Raw genomic sequence first — 21,729 nt, 5'->3', positions numbered from 1 at the left:
AGCCAGTAAGATCTACCAAGCTATAAATAATGAAATGCGTGTGTGTTTAGCCGTTTGTAAGTTGCAAAGTATTACAAAATGGTGAAACTTGGGGGTTTGGGTTTTTAAGGCTGAATGCTAAAACTGTCAGGCACTGTGGAGAGAGGAAAGGAAAGATTGATTGGGATTGAAAGACAAGTGAAGGCATGCTTGCGTGGGTACACACACAGTGGCACCACACGCCTGCCCTTGGAGGCCGATCCTGACCATGCAGACCTGGGGCTGGGGCTCTCCAAGCGCTCTCCTGCACTGCAGAAACCCATCTTCTCTTCTGGACTGTCACTCCAGCATGGCAGAGCACCGAGCCTCTGCAACGCACTTCCCTGGGGTGCAGCTTCCGGCCAGGGGCATCCTCCCTCTGCAGGAGCCTCAGCACCCCCGGGGGGTTCCATCCACCCCTAGGAGTTCTGCCTTGAGGGGCACGGCCTGCAGGTCCCCTGCACTCTCTCCGCTGTGGGGGTCACAGCCTGCGGATCCCCTGAGCTCTCTCACCTGTGGAGGTCACGGCCAGTGGGTCCCCTGTGCTCTCTCCCCTGTGGGGGTCACAGCCTGTGGGTCCCCTGTGCTCTCTCCCCTGTGGGGGTCACAGCCTGTGGGTCCCATGTGCTCTCTCCCCTGTGGGGGTCACAGCCTGCGGATCCCCTGAGCTCGCTCACCTGTGGGGGTCACGGCCTCTGGGTCCCCTAAAGTCTTCCTCTGCACGGCCACAGTGCGGCCTCCACCAGATGCCTGCCTGGCCTGACACATGGGACCCTTCCCTGAAAATGATGCTGTCCCGAAGGCTTTTGGATTCCAGAGGGGTTTTAGGATCCCAGCAGAGTTGGTAAAAAAGGTCTGAATGTAAATTCCGAACCTGATTTTGCAAGTCTATACCCTGTGTACCCTGTGTACTGGACTCCATAAACAAGTGGCTAGAGCAAGTTCACACGTGGAAAATATTTTTGTGGAAACTTATTATCACAGCTACACAGCACATACATACACACACACCACACATACATCACACATGCCACACACATAAACATAACACACATCATACATACACACCACACATATATAACACACACCACACACACACATATACATAACATGCACACCATGCATTACACACACCACACACATGCACCACACACACATAAACATAACACACACCACATCCACATACACCACATATACACATAACAAACACGACACACACACATAACATGCACACCATGCATTACACACACCACACATATGCACCACATATACCACACACACACACACACCACACACCCTACACACACAGCATACACATATACCCAACACACATACACACAGAACACACACCACACACAGATACATAACACTGCACACACTTGCCACTCACATACATACACACCGCATACCCCACGGGTATTTGGAGCTCCTCAAAGGAAAGCGCCCCTGGCAATTCTCTGCACACCCCACTCAGTATCAGGAGGGAAGCAGCTGCAGTGCGCCTCTGATGCACCAGATGGCGCTAAACCCTTAAGGAAAATGCTGGATTTGGCCAGAAACAAAAATAAAATGACCTGGGGGAAAAGGGAGTGAATGCCACTTTGAAAGGCACCCCAGCCACGCCTGCATAGTGGTCCAGCCGACAACAGGCAGGAGGGAATCGAACGACTGTGTCCCCAGGAGCAGCATTGCTGAGAGGTGTGCAAATTTGAAAAGCTAACAGCTAGATCCTGGCCCCCATAAATCCTTCATTAAAAATGGGGCTTGCAGAGGGGACAAAATATTGTCACTCCACAGGAAAGCATGTTGACCATGTGTGAGCAAAATGGTTCACCTGCTCTGCACTTGTTCCTTGCAAGCACAGAGGCATAGCCCGTTTAAACTCAGCACCCCTGCAAGCACAGAGGCGTAGCCCATTTAACTCACTGCCCCTGCAAAGCACAGAGGTATAGCTCGTTTAAACTCATCACCCCTGCAAACACACAGGCATAGCTCGTTTAAACTCAGCACCCCTGTAAGCACAGAGGCATAGCCCATTTAGGCTCGGCACTGCTGTTCTCCAGGGTTGCATTTACCTTCTTTCAGCAAGGACCAGGTGTTCCCACCCGTGTCTGAGGAATCCAAGACAAGCAGAGGGGGCTTGAAGGAAGTCAAACAGATCTAGTCTTAAACATGAGTTTCAGCCTAGCTGTGATGGGTAATTTTCTGTGTCAGTGTAGCTGGGCCACACAGCCTAGTTGTTGGAACCAGCACTAGTCGAGGTGTTGCTGTGAAGGGATTTTTGTAGACGTGGTTAACATCTATACTCAGTTAACTTTGAGGTCAAGGAGATGACCCTCTATAATGTGGGTGGGCCTCACCCAGTCCATGGAAGGCCTGACGAGCAAAGACCTCGGTTTCCCAGAGAAGAGAAAAATTCTGCCCTACCGAGTGCGGTGGCTCACACCGGCAGCCCCACACTTTGGGAGGCCAGGGTGGGAGGATCACTTGAAGCTAAGAATTCGAAACCAGCCTGGGCAACAAAGTGAGACCCCATCTCTACAAAAAATATTTTTTAAAGGTCAGCAGAGGCCAGAAGCATGTGCCTGTAGTCCCAGCTACTCGAGAGCCCAGGATTTCCAGGCTAGAGTGAGCTATGATCTTGCTACAGCACTCCAGCCTGGGCAACAGAGTGAGACCCTGTCTCAAAAAAAAAAAAAAAAAAAAAGATCTCTCTGTCTTTGTTGACCACAGTGTATGTAGACCTTCTGTGAGCAGTGGTTCTCTGAAGCTCTGCAGGCTGGCGACATCGGCATCACCTAGGAATTTGTTAAACTGCCAGTCCTTGAGCGCAATCCCAGACCTACAGATTGAGACCCAGAGGGACAGTGGGGGAGCCACAGCAATGTGTGTTTAACAAGCGCTTCCGGTGCCGCTGGTCTGAGAGCTGCCGTTCTGCTAATGGGGAAGCTCCACAAGGCAGGGATTGTTCGCTTGCTATTTGTCATCTCTCTTGTTTACTGGGATGTATCCCCAGGGTCCAGGACAGTGCCTGGCACATCTTAGACACCCAACACATGTTTCTTGAATGAAAATATTTCTGCATTCACTCTAGCAAAAATAATAGTCTACTTTGTGCCAGAATAACTATACTTTGCACGAAAGGTAGGCTCTGTGGTCGGCGTTGACCCCTCTCGCATCCTATTAGTGATGATTCCGCATTCAGAATCCCATCTATGTGGATAATTTTGGTCGCTGCTGACCTAAGCCAACCACAAACTAGAGAATGTCATTGTCAAAAATACAAATCAGCATATTTTCTAGCTCAAGTGTGGATTTTTCCCATATGTCAACTTCTAACAATAGTTGAACACAAAGCACTTTTAAAATAACCAATAAATGGTACCTATTAATAATTCTGCTACTTAATATTTATGTTGTTCCATTTCCCCCATTAATCTCAAAATAGGTTGATAGATATTATTTTAATTCACTTCCCCTTTAGGAAGCATTTAAGGCCCCATGGGGCAAGACTCTGTAAGATCTCGTCTGTGGCACTTGGCACACATTCCACTCCTAGCAGAAATCACCACTGTTAGAATCATCGTCAAAAATGCCCTTCTGGGCCAGGCATGGTGGCTCATGCCTGTAATCCCAGCACTTTGGGAGGCCGAGGCAGGCAGATCACCTGAGGTCAAGAATTCGAGATCAGCCTGGCCAAAGTGATGAAATCCCATCTCTACTAAAAATACAAAAATTAGTGAGGTGGGGTGGTGCATGCCTGTAATCCCAGCTACTCAGGAGGCTGAGGCATGAGAATCGCTTGAACCCAGGAGGCGGAGGTTGTAGTGAGCCGAGATTGTGTCATTGCACTCCAGCCTAGGTGACAGAGCAAAACTCCGTCTCAAAAATAAATAAATAAATAAAAACAAATGCCCTTCTGAATTGCATTCTAAAGCATGGCTTGGGGAGTTTGGAGCTTAGTGGAGTAGACTTGTATTGCTTACAGTGTAGCCTTGTATTCCCCGGAGCCCTTGGCTAGACACCCCATTAAATCCCAACACTCTGATGATTTCTCTTTAAAAAAATAACAAAATAGGCCGGGCACAGTGGCTCACACCTGTAATCCAAGCACTTTGGGAGACGGAGGCGGGCAGATCACCTGAGGTCAGGAGTTCAAAACTAGCCTGGCCAACATGGTGAAACTCCGTCTCCTCCCTCAGCCTCCCAAGTAGCCGGGTGTGATAGCAGGCACCTGTAATCCCAGCTACTTGAGAGGCCGAGGCAGGAGAATCATTTGAACCCAGGAGGTGGAGGTTGCAGTGAGTGGAGATTTCACCATTGCACTCCAGCCTGGGCAACGGGAGCGAAACAACGTCTCAAAAAAAATAACAAAATACATTTAAATATATACATATATACATATTCTCCAAAAAGAGATAGTCATAAGACAATGTGAGAACAACAAAACATGTTTTGGTGACACCCATTGCCAAGCAGTAACGTTGACTAGCTCAAGGCCCCTGAAAAGTGATGCCATTTTCTTACTCACCAGCAGGAGGCGGGCTGCTCACACGCAGCAGTGCTCAACTGGCCCACCTGCTTGACTGAGCCAGGAAGGCTGCTGTCTGCAAAGGTGGAAGGTTTCAGTGTTTGTGAGAAGAGAGGCGAGCGTTGATAAGAAAGCTGACATTTAAAAGCTGTCATTCACCTGAAAGCATTCATAGCTGAATTAAGCCAACTCTGTTTTCATGATTAATGACAATCTGCTCTTTTTTGGAAAACAGGCTTAAATGGATTTTTAGGATTAGAATAGACTTGTCTAATTATTGGCTACACAGGTGTCACAAATGAGTTTCTCTTAAAGCAGGAAAGATAACACATATGCAGTTCCTCAAGTTATTCTAGCTTCAATATATATCAATGTGTCTCCTAGGCACTAATTCGGCTTTTTTTTTTTTTTTTTTTTTTGACACAGAGTCTTGCTCTGTCGCCCAGGCTGGAGTGCAGTGGCGCGATCTCGGCTCACTGCAAGCTCTGCCTCCCAGGTTCACGCCATTCTCCCATCTCAGCCTCCCAAGTAGGTGGGACTACAGGTGCCTGCCACCATGCCCGGCTAATTTTTTTTTTTTTTTTTTTTGTATTTTTAGTAGAGATGGGGTTTCATCGTGTTAGCCAGAATGGTTTGATCTGACCTCGTGATCCACCCTCCTCGGCCTCCCAAAGTGCTGGGATTACACGTGTGAGCCACCGTGCCCAGCCTAATTCAGCTTTTAAAACCTATATAAGTACATTTTGATTTACCAGTGGAGTTTTGTGTGTGTGTGTGTGTGTGTGTGTGTGTTTATAGAGACAGGGTCTCATTATATTGCCCAGTCTGGCCTTGAACTCCTAGACTCAAGTGTTCCTCCTGCCTCGGCCTCCCATACTTGTGTTTTTAAAGGAGATTTAAGGCCAATCCAGGCCTTCAGTGGTCTTTTCCATGTGTACAAACTCCCACAGGGTCATATTCCCATCTCTTTAGAGATGATCGTGATGATTACAATAACAAAGTAATAATGGTGGTGATCATAGAAAACACACGGTTAGCATTCAGGGTGCACCTGGCTCTGGGCTAAGCCGTTTGTGTGTTGATCTTACTCACGATGACCCTTGTGAGGTTATTCCTCTTGAGCCACAGATGGACGATCATGCCTTTACCTTTCTGAGGGAATTTTGATTCTCTCTCTCTCTCTCTCTCTCTATATATATATATATATGAAATATATTTCCTATAATCATATGAAATATATATGAAACATCTATAATATATATATAGATGTTTCATATATATATATATGAAATTGCTATTTTCAGCCATGAAGTATATAGGAGAGAGACTTGTCCTGTTCCACCCCCACCTCCACCACATGTGCGTACACACATGCATGCATGCAATTCCTCCTGCCACGGGTGAGCAGTAGACAGGCACAGAATTCTATGCAATTACCTAACCGTTACACTGCCCCGTGAGAGACACACTTTTATTGCACAATCGGGCGGTGATGCTGAATCACAACAAAACCTTCCCCTCCTGGCAACACAATAAGCAGGCATTGCTTTACAGCTTGATGACTAAGGCGGGAACAGAGGGTAAGTTACTCAGCTCACCATGTTCCTCTTCAGGCGCAAAGGGAGAATCGCCCTCCAGAGGATGAATGGTTCCCAAACCTCCCGCCCCTCGCAACCCCTTAGGGCATTTTTAGGGATTCTAATTTCTGTACCCCGCCACAGACCTACTGAATCCCAACCTCCAGAGTCTGGACACAAGCCTTGGGATCACTTTTAGAATCGCTTTGGTGATCTTGAACCTGTGGGCACCCAGCCACTGCTTGAGATCACTCCAGAAGGATTTAAACATCAGCATGAAGACACTCATGAAGGATGCAAAGCAAAGACGTGCTCCTCCTGGTAGAAATCCCCTCTCGGAAGTGGCAGTCAAAGGTCTAAACCAGTGGCCTGGGCACCGCCCACTCCCAGGGTGTCGCAGAGCTGCTTCTCCTGCCCCCCAGGTCCCTGGGGCTGGCAGCAGTGGCAGCAGTCACTGGGTCTGGGACTCCCCTCCCTTCCCGTGGATCCGCTGGGTGAGGATAGGAAGCACAGGAAGAGCTGTGATGCTGAGAAGGGCAGGAACTCCAAGGGCCTTCTTGGTGACCCTTTCCCACATGTTAGGTGCAGTGGGACAGTTGCAGACAATGACAAAGAAAGGGCATGAGCTTTGGCAGCCGTGGCCTCCTGGTGTCCTTCTTGAAAGCACTTTCGGCAGGTTGGGGAAGGGAGAACCGGCCAGGCAGCAGCGATGGCCCAGGGCAGAAGGGCGGGTGGGCAGCTGGGAGTGGAGTTGCAGTGCTGGTGCCAGGGGAAGCAGGCAAGTGGAGGGCAGGTGGGCCACTGCAGTGAGGGGAGGGGGGCTGGGTGGCTTCTCCCACTGTCTTTACCACAAGCTGGGTGCTGGTGGTGGTGGTAGTTGCTTTTGTTGTTGTTGTTTTGAGACAGAGTCTTGCCCTGTCGCCCAGTCTGGATTGCAGTGGCACCAGCTCAGCTCAGTGCAATCTCCACCTTCTGGATTCAAGTGATTCTCATGCCTCAGCCTCCTGAGTAGCTGGGACTATATGTGTGCGCCACCAGGCCCAGCATATATATATATATATATATATATAAAGACTGAGGTCGCTATATATATATATACAAATATATATACAAATATATATATAAATATGTATACAAATATATATATAAATATGTATACAAATATATATAAATATATATAAATATGTATACAAATATATATAAATATATATACAAATATATATAAATATATACAAATATATAAATATATATACAAATATATATACAAATATATAAATATTATATATATTTTTAGTAGAGACAGGGTTTCACCATGTTTCGCAGGCTGGTCTTGAACTCCTGACCGTCGCACTGGCCTCCCAGAGTGCTGGGATTACAGGTGTGAGCCACTGCGCCTGGCCACAAGCTGTTTGAAAACTGCACTCTCAAAAGTCCCCAGGGACCTCCAGATCGCCATGACAGCATCTTAGCCTTAGTCCCTTAGCCCTCTTTGTAGCATGTGACTTGATAATGACAGGAAGAAATCAAGGCTGCAGGGGCCTGGAGTATGAACCCAGGCAGCTCGGGGCTCCGATTCTGAACCGACTGCTCGCAGGCCAGGCGCCTGGGTCTTAAGTTATTTAGTTTTCTGAGACTGATCTCTCCAGCTGAAATAGTTAATGACAAGCTCCGTCCTTCAGGGATGCGCAGTTACTACATTCTGTGATGTGGGCGGAGCCCCTGCCGCACAGTGCCCTTCCTCACGTAGCAGAAGCGTCCTTACTTTTCTTCTTCAAAGCCTTCCCCTCCTGGGCAGCGGGGTCCCGGACCCGCCGGCCGCCCCTCCCTCTAACACCCTGCAGCTGTCCCAGCGCCATGCCTACACAGCTCTGTTAGCCCGTGCCGAGGTCTGAGTCATCAAATTAATGGGAAAATCAGCACAAGTAGCGTTTGAGGAACAGAATGCCATGTCGTTCATTGGGAAAGGAATGCTGAACTTTGACTTCTAAGTTAGATGACAGAACTGCTTCATGCCCTATGGAGGAATAAAACCATAACCTTTGAGCCCATATTGTCTACCAGAAAAAAAAAAAAGAAAAGACACATCTTATCAGTTTTCTACACCGTAACCCCTAACTCTCCAATCAAGGCCATGATCTACCTGGGCCCTTGTCAGTCCCAGGAGGTCAGAGTGAACCCCACCCCCACTGCAAAAGAAAGTGGGTAGCTGTCCTGCCGGCTAAAACACACTCCCCTAGCTTGGTACTGTTAACACTTCAGACACGGCCGGGCACGGTGGCTCACGCCTGTAATCCCAGCACTTTGGGAGGCCGAGGCGGGTGGATCACGAGGTCAGGAGATCAAGGCCATCCTGGCTAACATGGTGAAACCCCGTCTCTACTAAAAATTAGCTGGGCGTGGTGGCGGGCTCCTGTAGTCCCAGCTACTCGGGAGGCTGAGGCAGGAGAATGGCGTGAACCCGGGAGGCGGAGCTTGCAGTGAGCCGAGATCGCCGCACTGCACTCCAGCCTGGGCGACAGAGCCACACTCTGTCTCAAAAAAGAAAAGAAAAGAAACAAAAAAAAACCCAAAAAACTTCAGACACATTAAATTTAGCAGAGTTTAACTGAGCAAGAAAAAAAAAAAGCGATTCGTAAATTGGGTAGCCTCCACAATTACAGCAGATTCAGAGAGACTCCAAGGGTGCCTCGGGGTCAGAACAAATTTATAGACAAAAAGGGAAGTGATGTACAGAAATCAGAAGTGAGGTACAGAAACACCCGGGCTGGTTACAAGTTGGTGTCGGCCTCATTTGAACACAGTTTGAACACTCAGCAGTGTGTGAGTGGCTGAAGCATGGCTGCTGGGATTGGCCAAGACCCAGCTGTTGTTACAGATGCATACTCTAAAGTTAGACTTTCAATCTTGTCTACATATTAAGTCAGACACACTCCTAAGTTGGGTTTTCAATCTTGGCTAAGTTCGACCACAAGGACTCAAAGACAGAAGTACGGAGTCCTTCTTAGACCATACTTAGTTTGCTTTAACAGTATTAAAAACCATTTTGCGACATCAGCATTTTGGTCTTTTCCTAGGGTTTGGGGTATTTTCTCTTCCCCAGGCTTTCTCCTCTGTCTCTGACCTTCAGTGTGGGCATCTCCATGAGGGGGTCCTTGACTCCTTGGCTCACGTGTGCCTCGGCCCCTCAGCAGCTCCGGTGTCCTGTGGGGTGGACATGAAGGTGCCTCTTAACCCACGCTGCTGCCCATGGCTTACAGGAACCCAAGCTCAGCCCAGGAAGCCTCAACCTCAGGCTCTAGATCTGGGGAGGTCTCTCTTCCTGCAAACTGCTGGCATCTCACTGCATCTTCTCACAGTGGAAGAGGCAAGAGAGCTCTCTGGGGTTGCTTTAATAAGGGCATGAATCCCTTCATAAGAGCTCCACCCTTATGACCTAATCACCTCCCAAAGGCCCCACCTTCCAGTAGCATCACCTTGGTGGGTAGGATTTCAACATATCGATCCGGGGAAGAAGTAACATTGGCCCCGTTGCAGAGTCTGTGAAGGAAATGATAAGGGTACATATCCTTGCAGGTGAAAACAGAAATTGCTGCTCTCAATTTTCCCTCTTCCAGTCTAAGGATCAAACCCTCCTAGCTACCTCCCTCTCCCCTGAGTGAACTGGCCCATCCAGTAGCTCAGTGCACACTAGTGTGGAAATGTTTACACGGGCAGTCTTTTGTAATCACTCCTAGGTATTAAACTTTCAGTGTCCTGATTTGAAGGACGCTTGCTGCTGGAGGTGTTACATCCAGAGCCGTTTGGGGAAATCCTAGTGGCTTTCTGGTGGGCCTGCAAGTTATACCCACTCTGCCTTGTGTGCTCGGGGGATCAGAAGTCAGAGAAAATTGGTATTTTGAAAAGTAATTATTTCTCTTCTTTTGCTATAACTTTAATCTTTCTTCCTGGACAGAACAAAGCATATTAATGTAAATTTGCAATTTTCCGGTTTGTAATTCCACTCCAGTAATGTGCTATTGACAGGCAGGAGGTTTCTTGAAGTTGAGCTCTGAATCTTTCTCTTGGGCTGAGTATAACATCCTTTGTTAGAATAAACATTGTATTCGCCCAGTTGAAAATGCTCTTAACTTGGCAACATGTAACAAAGGCTTTAGGTGTGCACACACCTGAGCCAGAAACTTCAGCCCCAGAGTGCTCCTCTTGCAGACAAGGCCTCCCAGATAAGTGCTAAGACTCTAGAGTTTAGCAAGACCTGCCCTCACTGATAATCTGTCCACACGAGTTGGGAGTGCTGGGATATTTGCAGTCTTTTCTGCCATTTTATTTTATACTTTCTATTACATTCTACATTTCTATAGTTTTACTTCTTGCCTTTCTTCTTACTCTTTTGTTTGCCATTTCCACTGTATTTTTCCTTGTTTAGAAGCAAATTGCTTTCTCTTTTATCGATTACCCTAGAATGTAAACATATATTAATGTAAAAAAATCTAATGACCCTCTGCCTGAATCATGCCAGCACATTAGAATCATCGAGTTCTCACACTTCTGTGCTATTCTTGTCCGGCATCTAGTTCTACTTTGATTTTTTTTTTTTTTTTTGAGACAAAGTCTCACTCCATTGCCCAGGCTGGAGTGTACTGGCACCATCTCGGCTCACTGCAACCTCCACCTCCCAGGTTCAAGCAATTCACCTGCCTCAGCCTTTCGAGTAGTGTGTGCACCACACCCAGCTAATTTTTGTATTTTTAGTAGAGACAGTTTCGCTATGTTGGCCAGGCTGATCTTGAACTCCTGACCTCAGATGATCCACCCGCCTTGGCCTCCCAAAGTGCTAGGATTACAGGCGTGAGCCACCACACACAGCCTACTTGGATTTTTTTTTTTAAACCAGCAAATTAAGCATCGTTTACAGTTTTAGACAATCAGTATTTCCTGTGATTTACCATACATTACCCATTTTCTTTTTCTTTTCTCACAGTTTCTTCTTGCAGCTCCTGGCTCCTTCTGGACTTTTCCTATTTCCATGTTTCTTTTTTTTTTTTTTTTTTTTTTGCGGGGCGGGTAGTGGCAGATGGAGTCTCGTTCTGTTGCCCAGGCTGGTGTGTAGTGGTATGATCTCGGCTCACTGCAACCTCCGCCTCCTGGTTCAAGTGATTCTCCTGCCTCAGCCTCCTGAATAGCTGGGACTACAGGCGCCCACCACCACGCCCAGCTAATTTTTGTATTTTTAGTAGAGACAGGCTTTCACCATGTTGGTCAGGATGGTCTCAAACTCCTGACTTCGTGATCTGCCTGCCTTGGCCTCCCAAATCCATGTTTGTTTGTTTGTTTGTTTTCTTTTTTTTTTTTTGAGACTGAGTCTTGCGCTGCCGCCCAGCCTGGAGTGCAGTGGCGCGATCTCGGCTCACTGCAAGCTCAGCCTCCCGGGTTCACGCCATTCTCCTGCCTCAGCCTCCCGAGTAGCTGGGACTACAGGCGCCCACCACCATGCCCAGCTAATTTTTTGTATTAATTTTTTGTCTTTTTAGTAGAGACGGGGTTTCAGCATGTTAGCCAGGATGGTCTTGATCTCCTGACCTTGTGATCCACCCGCCTTGGCCTCCCAAAGTGCTGGGATTACAGGCGTGAGCCACCGCGTCCGGCCCCAAATCCATGTTTCTTTAGTGAACTTCTGTTGATGGGAAATGCTGTTTTTTATGACTGTGTTTTTATTTATGCTCATTCTTAAAAATTAATTTTGCTTGGATAGAATTCTAAGTGGGCTGGTATTTTCTGTCAGTGCTTTGAAGATACCATCACTGTCTGCCAACACCCATGCATTAAGAAATCAGCTGGGGGCATAAATTGTAACTTCTTTGTAGATAATTTGTGTGTTTTTTTGCCACTCTCTCCAAACACTGTTTCTCTCTCATGCTCTTTGTTATCTCCTTCTAGAACTCTAATTAGAAAAATATTGGACCTTCTCACCTTATCCCCCCATCTCTTAATCTCCTTTTCATATTTTTTACTTCTTGGCATTTTACGTAATTTCTTCAGCTCCATCTTTCAGTTCACAAATTCTCTCTTCATTTGTATCTAATTTGTTATATAACTCATCAACTGAGTTTCTAATTTTAATTATTAGTGTTTCATGTCCAGAAAAATGGACAAAACAAAGAAATTTGTTTCTTTTTTACATCTCCCTGGTTGATTTTCACAATCTCTTATTCCATTATCATAACCCTTATTTCTTTATTTAAATATAACAAACATATTTAGTTTATACTCAGTTAAGTTTTTTTGAGACAGAGTCCCACTCCATCACCGGGACTGGAATGCAGTGGCAAAATCTCGGCTCACTGCAACCTCTGCCCCCCAGGTTCAAGTACTTCTCCTGCCTCAGCCTCCCAAGTACCTGGGACTACAGGTGCACACCACCACGCTTGGCTAATCGTTGTGTTTTTAGCAGAGATGAGGTTTCACCATGTTGGCCAGGCTGGTCTCGAACACCCGGCCTCAAGTGATCCACCTGCCTCAGCCTCCCAAAGTGCTGGGATTACAGGTGTGAGCCACCATGCCTGGCCAGTACTCTGTCTCTGGCCATTCCAATATCTACAACCTTTGCTGGTTAGATTCTGTAGTTTCTGTAATTCTGTGACTTTCACTCATGTAGCTAGTTTTCTCCTGTATTAGGTGACTTTTTAACTTTTTTATTATGATCCCAGATTTCTTAGAATTTTATTTGTGTAATTTCCTTGAGGTTTGGCTTTTTAAAGTGCTGTGCTCCACAAAAGATACTTTTGCTTCTGCCTGGTTCCAGGGTATATGCCAATCTGGTAATATTTCAAATTAATTTTTGGCTTGAGATTTTTTAAAGCTAATCAGATAGGATGAATTCTTTTCACCAACCCTCGTGTCCGAGGCCTGATGGTTAGGAATGTTCAGAAAAATGTTTTCCAAACCTGCTGCATCACAGAACCCAGACTGAGACCAGCACATATCTGTCAATTCTCTCTTCTGGGCAGGCTTTTGCCATGGCTTCCTCCACTGAGAACGTCACCCTCAGGAGTCCAGGTCCTCTGTGTGTAGTAAAACTGGATTCTACCTCCCACCTGGCTCTGGCCAGAGGCTTTGTCTCCTGCCTGTGCCCTTAGGGCCTGGGAAGAGCCGGATGATGGGCAGCCCAGGACTAAGAAGATCGCTCCACAGCAAATGCCAGGCTCCTTCCTCCTGAACCACGAGGATTTGCTGTCTTTAAGGATTTCCTTTACCTTCCCACCCTATCAGCCGTACGTTTAAAAAAGATTTTTTTCCATATTTCATCCAGCATTTTTAGGTGTGTGGACCTGGGAGAAATTGCCCTTCACATGCAGTATGCCATGTTGCTAAAAAATGGCATTTTAAAATTATTTTCTGATAAGTAAAACTGTATTTTTCTCCAATTTGTATGACTTACCAACTTGCCACCAGCAAGCAATCTAAACCATTGCTACAGAGCTACAGACCCCTAGACCTGAAAAAGAACAGCGTGGAACATGAGGCCGGGGTGGCGTTGGGGTGCAGGTCTGTGGGGGGATGGGTGTTTGCCACGTGTCACTGACGGTTAGGACCACCCAAGACTCTGTGGTGACTGGAAGACGTGTCATGAAGATGCATACCTAGTTACCAAGTTGTGAAACGGCCTCACTAACCACAGCGCCCTCACTGGGCCTCTGCCGTGAGTGGATCTTAGCAAAGGAAGCACTCATTGACCTGCAGTTGCCTCCTAGCAGCTGACTCCACGTTATTCTAGCAAAGTATTCACAAATCACGTGACACCCTGGCAGTTCTCAAGGGTGCTTGCTTTGTGCCCATGATGGCTCATTAACAAAAACGAAATTGGCTTCACCCAGTGACCAGCCCTAGGCAAAGCTTGTTTGTGGTGCCCCCACCACTGTCAGGGATGCCACCCATGTGCCCTGCCCATTTCACGGGGTCCTATTTTGGATGTTTGGTAACCCCTGAAAGTTTAGTGGTAACCCCTGAAAGTTTGGTAACCCCTGAAATTTGGTAACCCCTGAAAGTTTAGTGCCTTCCTGGGCTGTGTCATTCATTCATTCACTTGCCTGAAATGTACTGATCGCCTGCTGTGTACCAGATTCTATGCCAGAAACTGGAGATATGAGGATGTCTCAAATGTGATCTTGGCTCTGGAAGAATTGACTTTCCACAGAAATAACAGAAACATGAACACTAATTCCTAAAGAAACTATTAAATGCAGTACAGTTATTTTCCTCATAATACTTCATCTATAAAGACTCAAAAACTTTAACATTTCAAAAAGGCTTGGAATTCGAAAGTGAAATGACAAAGTTTGGATTCATGTTTTTGGTGATGCTGCATCTTATCTGGGGATAATCAGCGAATGGCTGGTCCTTAAGGTCACAGATGTCAAGCACAGCTAGCCCAGGACCTCTTGCTTCCACCCCCACCAGAAAACCTCCTTATACATGATGGTGCAGGCAGCACCCAGCTCTCGGTGACATGAATAATGTCAGCAAATGTATTAAAAGCTTGCCACACTGGAGTCATTCTGAGTCTTTGAAGAAATTAACTCATAGAATCCTCCATACCCCCAATGCACAAGGTGTTTCATCTGAGAGATAAAGACTGTCAGAGAGCTTAGGGAATGTTTCCAGAGTCACCCGTCTGGGTAGAGCTGGGATTTGAACCAGACAGCTGGTTCCAGGGCCACAGTCTTCACTCACAGCTCCCACTGCCCTCTCTGGCACATCGACTTCATTTCCTGTTCTTGCTCCTGTCCCTTCTGTGACAACATTTGGAGTTCCCCATTTGCCAGGTGCAAGGAAGGATAACAAGATGTAGAGCAAAGTTTAAAAGCAAAGATTCCAGAGTCACACTGATGCTCCCACTTACCAGCTTTGGGCCATGTTTTCACCCATCTAATCCTCAATGTGGAATGAAAACTAGATCCTCACTTCACATCTGATGAAGTGTCTAATGAGAAGTGTATTTGAGCATTGATCACCTTGCCTGCATATTAAGTACCTGATAGGTGTTATTTATTACAATTATGCAAAACAACAGAATAGAGGAGCTCACACTACAAAACCAAACAATCTCTTCCCCACTCCTACGCATACGCCACATGCCAGGGAGAGTGTCCCCATCTGCCTAGTAGCTGTCTAGCATTTGTCAAGTGCATTGATATTTAGGCTTCTTGCCCGAAGGCACTCCTGTCTTCAAGAATTTCCTGTACCAACGTACAGGGCACATAAACTCTGATCCCAGTAATAGAAAGCTGAGATTAAACGCCTTTCCTCTTTGTTTCCCCAGGCCTACAGAGTCGATGAAAGAGCCGCAGAGCAGGCTCGTTGGGAAGAAGCCTCCAAAGAAACCATCAAGAAAACCACCAAGCCCTGTCCCCGCTGCCATGTACCAGTGGAAAAAAATGGTGAGTCTGTGCTGAGCAGAGAATGAGGATGTCGTGGGCTCTTTGGGGAGAATCATACCCATCAGGGATTCCAGGATTAAAGGAGATGCTGTCTGAAGGTGCCTGGTGTGTTGGGTAACCCCTTGATTAATGTTACCCATTATCACTATTATTATTGTTTTTGTTACACAGAAATATTTAATGAGTGAGTAGTTCCATGGCTATGTGAGGCACACAGTTAGCATTTATGTGGTTGGAAAGGGAATAAATATATAAACTAGAACCAAGATATGGAAAGTGGTTGAGGATAAGTGGCAGTCAGGAGGCAGCTGTGGTTTTTCTGTCCTCCCTGGTGACCTTCCCCAGCGCTGATGGCTGCACCGTATGACCCTGTTGTCTGCCGGCCGTCAGTCTGTAGCCTTCCCCAGCTTTGCAACATTATTCAAAATTAAACTCTCATCTATATTTAAAGATCCCTGTGGCCTGCCCCTGATGACTCACAGTACCAGTGGGGGACTTCCTGCTGTCTATCCTGGACATGCCACTCAGGGCAAAGCCATCACAACCAGTGGTCCGAGAGCCCTTTCTCAATGTGATGCACTTGTACGTGTGCAAGGCAGAGTCAGCGGCACCATCACAGATGAGCAATGACACAAAGCCAGGTGCAGCCTCTCCCAGCTTCTCCTCAATGAGCATCAGCTACGCCCTGGCTGGCAGGTTGCCCAGAGCTGACTTGCGGGAGGGAAGCCCGGCCATCCCAGGATGGGCACTCAAGCCTCTCTCTTTTCAGTTATGTCCTTCAGGAAGTTTTCATTAATACAAACAAGAGGGTGCTTGAACACATCCCAGAGCCGCAGGTGCTGGCTTAGCTCAGTACAAGTCCTTAGTGCTGTATCAGTGGCTTCCTGCAGAGAAAATAAATAATTTACCCAGCGTGTCCTTATTACTCCGTTGCATGCAGCAGTGCTCCTAGAAAATGAAGGGATTGGCATGCACCTATAAAGAGCAGAAGGCAGCCAGGCGCGGTGGCTCACGCCTGTAATCCCAGCACTTTGGGAGGCTGAGGCGGGTGGATCACAAGGTCAGGAGGTCGAGACCATCCTGGCTAACACAGTGAAACCCCGTCTCTACTAAAAATACAAAAAATTAGCCAGGTGTGGTGGCGGGCGCCTGTAGTCCCAGCTACTCTGGAGGCTGAGGCAGGAGAATGGTGTGAACCCGGGAGGCAGAGCTTGCAGTGAGCCGAGATTGCACCACTGCACTCCAGCCTGGGCGACAGAGTGAGACTCCATCTCAAAAAAAAAAAAAAAAAAAAGAGCAGAAGGCACTGATGAGATGGAAGGAAAGAGCTTCTCTAGTCTCCACCACCACTGGGTGCACTGGGAAGTGGGAGAGAAAGAACACGGAAGGGCCCTTCCCAGGAGATGTGTGATGGTTTGGGATAAACAGGCCTGGTATTTCGCTGACAAGGGTGTAAAGCACAGAGATTAGACAGTCTTGATCTGTCGCCCAGGCTGGGGTGCAATGGCGTAATCTCGGTTCACTGCAACCTCCACCTCCCGAGTTCAAGAGATTCTCCTGCCTCAGCTTCCCAAGTAGCTGGGACTACAGGTGTACGCCAACACACCCAGCTAATTTTTATATTTTTTAGTAGAGACGGGGTTTCACTATATGTCGGCCAGGCTGGTCTCGAACTCCTGACCTCAGGTGATCTACCCGCCTTGGCCTCCCAAAGTGCTGGGATTACGGGTGCGAGCCACCGTGCCCGGCCTTAATTTTTGTTTGTTTTGTTTTTAAATAATAATTCTCAAGGTTGGTGAGGACATCATAAGTTAGCGTAACTTTTCTGGAAACCACTTTGGCAATACCTATATAAAGACTTTATATTATTTGACCCAATGATTCTACCTTTGAAAATCTATCCTAAAGAACTAACCTGAAATATATAATAGGCAAATACACCCACAGCCCCACACACGTTTTAGGAAAAAAGGTGCCAACTGCAGCATTATTTATATTAGGGTAAACTGAAAATCATCGAAGTGTCTAAAGGCCTCAGTATGAGAAAGATTGGTTTATTTTGTGATAAATCGGTGGTAAAGCTTCACACAGCCCAGCACTGCAGTGTTGCAGGAGTTAGGACTCTGCCATGGACTGTGGCTGTGTGAGCACCAGTTTGCTCGTTCATAAGATGGGTTTCAATGGGACTTCCTCACAGCATGGGCAGGAGGAGTAACGGAGACGGTGCATCAAACACGCTCCGTGAGATGTGCTCTGATTCGTGTGGATGAAGGTTATGAAGGCATGGCGGAAAGGTTTACATCCATCCTCAGTGAGAAATCAGAATTTCAAAGCAAGTGGCACATATGTCTGTTTTGAAACAAATGTATGTGTGGGAAAAAATAGAATCAGAAGAAAAAGACTGGAAACAAGATGTTACCATGTCATAGTGAGTAGCTGTAGGCATAATAGGACCAAAGAGGACTTTATTTCTTTTTATGCTTTTCTGTAATAAACATGTGTGACGTATAACCTTAGAAAATTAGTAAAAATCAGCCAGGTCTCTGTCTGCAGTGGGGAGGGAAAGGGGCTCCTTAAACACCCACCCATGTTCCCACTTCTGGCAGGCGTCACAGGCACGGCAGGTGGAGAATTTACCCAGCAGGTCTGGGGTCCATGCCTTAGTGGCCTCCTTGTTAGCCCAGGCTCTGGTGGTGGCAGTTTGCAAGATAAGAAGTGGTCAGCGAGGCTGGGAGTGGTGGCTCACACCAGTAATCCCAGCACTTTGGGAGGCCAAGGCAGGCGGATCACCTGAGGTCAGGAGTTCGAGACCAGCCTGGCCAACATGGCGAAACCCCGTCTCCACTAAAAATAGAAAAGTTAGCTGGGCATGGTGGTACATGCCTGTAGTCCCAACTGCTTGGGAACCTGAGGCAGGAGAATTACTTGAACCTGGGAGGCGGAATTTGCAGTGAGCTGATCATGCCATTGCACTCCACCCTGAATGACAGAGCAAGACTCTGTCTCAAAAAAAAAAAAAAAAAAAAAAAAGAAGTGGTCAGCGAACCTGGACCTGTTGCTTTCTGTTTCTCTCCTCCGTGGTTGTTTGGTTCAGCACTTACTGTGGGCTTGTGGGGACACCTGAGACACTTCACCTTTGTGACACATAACATACAGCCCAGTCTTGTGGCCTTAAATACTATCCACGTACTGATGGCTCCCAAATCTACACCCCACCCTCATCTCGCCCCTGGGTCCGACTCCAATAGCCAGCTGCTTCCTTAGTGTCTCCACTGATTGTTCAATGGACAGCTCAAATTTCACAAAGCAGAGTGCTAGCTGCTCCTAGAAAACCTTTTCCTCTAGGGTGCACCCCACCTAGTCAACAGCACCGCCCAGTTCCTCAAGCCGCTAAGCTAAAGCTCATCCTTCATTCCATGCTCTTCCTCACCCTGCATTCAATCCCCGGTCACCACGGCCTTCCCCGTGCTCTGATCCAGCGTCTGCCCACCTCTGACTCCACGTCCCCAGCCAGTGCCCTGCTTGCCCACCTCCTCTTCCAAGCACAGCCTCCCAAAAGGGCTCTCGCCTCCACTCTCGCATATTTATGATCCATCCTCTACATAGACGTGTAGACTTCTCAAAGGCCATGTCAGTCCTGCCCTTCCCCCCGGGGGTCCCCACTGACATTGCAACCACACAGTCCCGCTCCTCTCCCCAGGATGCTTCTGTGTCGTCACTGCCCATGGCTGGCTCCTTCCTGTCCTTCAGATCTTACCCCAGCTGACCTCTTCTCAGTCAGACCGCCCCTTACCACCCTGCCAAAGACCCCTGCCCTCCTGTGGGGGGGCACTGTCAACACCATCCCATCTCTTGAGGGGGAGGCACTGCCATTCCCTCTGCAGGGGGCCTGCCTGTGGATGGCCTTGAGCCCTCTGGGAAATCACCTCTGCCAAGAGAATTAGTTCCGTCTCCCTCCCCTTCCCCGGAGAGCTCATGTCCCATGACTACTGGTTGGTCACAATACCCAACCCACTAACGAAATTCAGGACCACCCTGAGAGCTGCCCCAGCCCCAGAGCTCCTGGGCGTCAGCTCAGGCCTCTTAGGCTGTGCCCGAGCTGGGCTTCTCCTCTGCCCAGTCTGCCTTCCTCCCTTTCCATCTCAGTGTCTGCTTCCCCCTTTACCCAAGTCCCACCCACCAGTTTAATAATAATTTCATAGCACCACCTCCTTCCCAGATCATTGCTTAATTTGTTCATTTACATGTTACCCGTCTGTCGCTCTTTAGAACATAAGCCGGTGAGATCAGGGACCTTGACCGTCTAGGCTCCAATCCCAGAAGAGAGCCCGGACAAAAAATATTTGCTGAATTAAAACTTAGCTTGTAGGCCGGGTGTGGTGAGTCACGCCTGTAATCCCAGCACTTTGGGAGGCCGAGGCTGGCAGATCGCTTGAGTTCAAGAATTCAAGACCAGCCTGGCTAACATGGTGAAACCCTGTCTCTAGTAAAAATACAAAAAAAAAAAAAAATAGCTGGGTGTGGTGGCAGGCACCTGTGATCCCAGCTACTCGGGAGGCCGAGACACAAGAATTGATTGAACCCAGGAGGTGGAGGTTGCAGTGAGCCAAGATTGCACCATTGCACTTCAGCCTGGGTGACACAGTGAGACTCCGTCTCAAAAAGAATAAATAAAACACAAACAAACAAAAACTTAGCTTGTAAAGTTTAGAGATATACGCATTAACCGATCTTTTTAATAAAATAACATAGAGGAAGCAAGCTATCAGGGCACACAGACCCGGAGGAGGAGGCTTCCTGGAAGAGATGATACCAGCCAAGAATTGAAGAATGAGCAGATATGAGCAAGGCAAGGAAGAGCAGGAGGAGGCGTCCTAGGCCCCAGGACTGCATGAGCAAAGACATCGGGTGTGCGCGCCCCGGTGTGTGGAGGCAGCCCCTGCTGCTGGTGTTCCAGGCACCGCACACAGGAGCCTCGGCTGAAGCAGTAGGTAGGATGCAGAATTGAGGTCCCTGAATGGCAGGTTTGGGGCTTGGGCTTGGACTTGATCCTGTGAGGCAGGCAGATATTCTAGGATGAGAAGCAGGAAAATTATTCATCGGATCTGCCCTGGACTCAGAACATGCCGGCAGCCTCCAAAGATGGAGTTGTAGGAGTCAAATGGTTCGTGAATGTAGGAAAGTTTCTCCCTGTCGGGCTATTTCTGGGAAATATTGTGATGTACTATAAATGAAAGCACTAATTTTTTACCTCCAAATTTTTAACTTACAAACAGAAAAGCTGAGACTTGAAGCTTATTAGCGATGGCCTAAACTGTTTAAAAGTGCATCACTGTAACCGAAACCGACATAGCCTCTATGACCAAGGATGTTACCTGGTTGTCACCAAGGTTCGTGGCCTGTTACATACTCAGCTGTGTTTCAGGAATGCCCTTCCTCCTTCAGAGAAGCTGAAATGATAATGCGAGGAATTTCCATTTTAAGCACAGGCTAAACCCTGGTACTTTCTCCTATAATCCACTCCAGTCTCCAGAAATTTCTTCACTTCCATCTCAAGCAGATGAAATTCTGGCTCCATTCCCTGACTGAGTGTGTGCTTCTCCTCAAATGGTGCCTTCAGGTTGTCCAGGGACTTCCACGCTCTCATTAAATCTAATGGAAGAATTGCTGGCCGGAGCCACGATGTCGACTGCCCGGCGTAGGCTGAGCTTTTCATGGTTTGAGTGTCCATCTGCAGACAGAACTCACTACAAAGGAAGCCATATTCCCTTCATGTCTATATCCACAAATCTGCGTGAAGTTTCAGCGGCTTCCTGTGTGCACTTACTTTCAAGCTGGCAAAGCTTTTAGAATTGCGGTCCTCCATGCTCCTCCATGGCCTGGGTCTAGCTCTATGGCCTTGTGTATATTAAGCCCTAGGGAGAAAAGAAAGCTAATGATGTGAATATCTTCTCTTCCCATTTCCATTCTTACTGTACCAGGCCATTGTAATTCTAGCTTCTGTACCAAGATATCATTTACAATGCTAGTATCCCAGATTCATTAAATGCTTGGTATTAATTTTTGGCATTCGGTCTAAGTGTAGAACAAACAACATGCTTCTTCTATTCTCTCATTCAATAACAACAGTCAGCACATAAGACTTCTGTGACGGAATGTGCGGGGGTTT

At 47.4% G+C, this 21,729-nt stretch overlaps 1 protein-coding gene across 4 annotated transcripts in view; it reads left to right on the top strand.

The window, feature by feature from the left end:
• Nucleotides 1-21,729, top strand: part of PRKN (parkin RBR E3 ubiquitin protein ligase) — a 1,379,176-nt gene that overhangs the window by 1,351,501 nt on the left and 5,946 nt on the right. For all 4 annotated transcript variants that reach the window (XM_055391408.2, XM_019029889.4, XM_055391406.2 and 1 more), the window contains one exon: nucleotides 15,443-15,560. In XM_055391408.2, coding sequence (XP_055247383.1) covers nucleotides 15,443-15,560 — 118 coding nt within the window. The remainder of the gene's footprint in view (nucleotides 1-15,442; nucleotides 15,561-21,729) is intronic.

The sequence above is a fragment of the Gorilla gorilla genome, chromosome 5 (assembly GCF_029281585.2).
Source record: "Gorilla gorilla gorilla isolate KB3781 chromosome 5, NHGRI_mGorGor1-v2.1_pri, whole genome shotgun sequence".
In the NCBI taxonomy this organism is placed as follows: Eukaryota; Metazoa; Chordata; class Mammalia; order Primates; family Hominidae; genus Gorilla; species Gorilla gorilla.
Note: the sequence above shows the minus strand (reverse complement) of the source record. Positions and strands in the feature narration are given on the sequence as shown.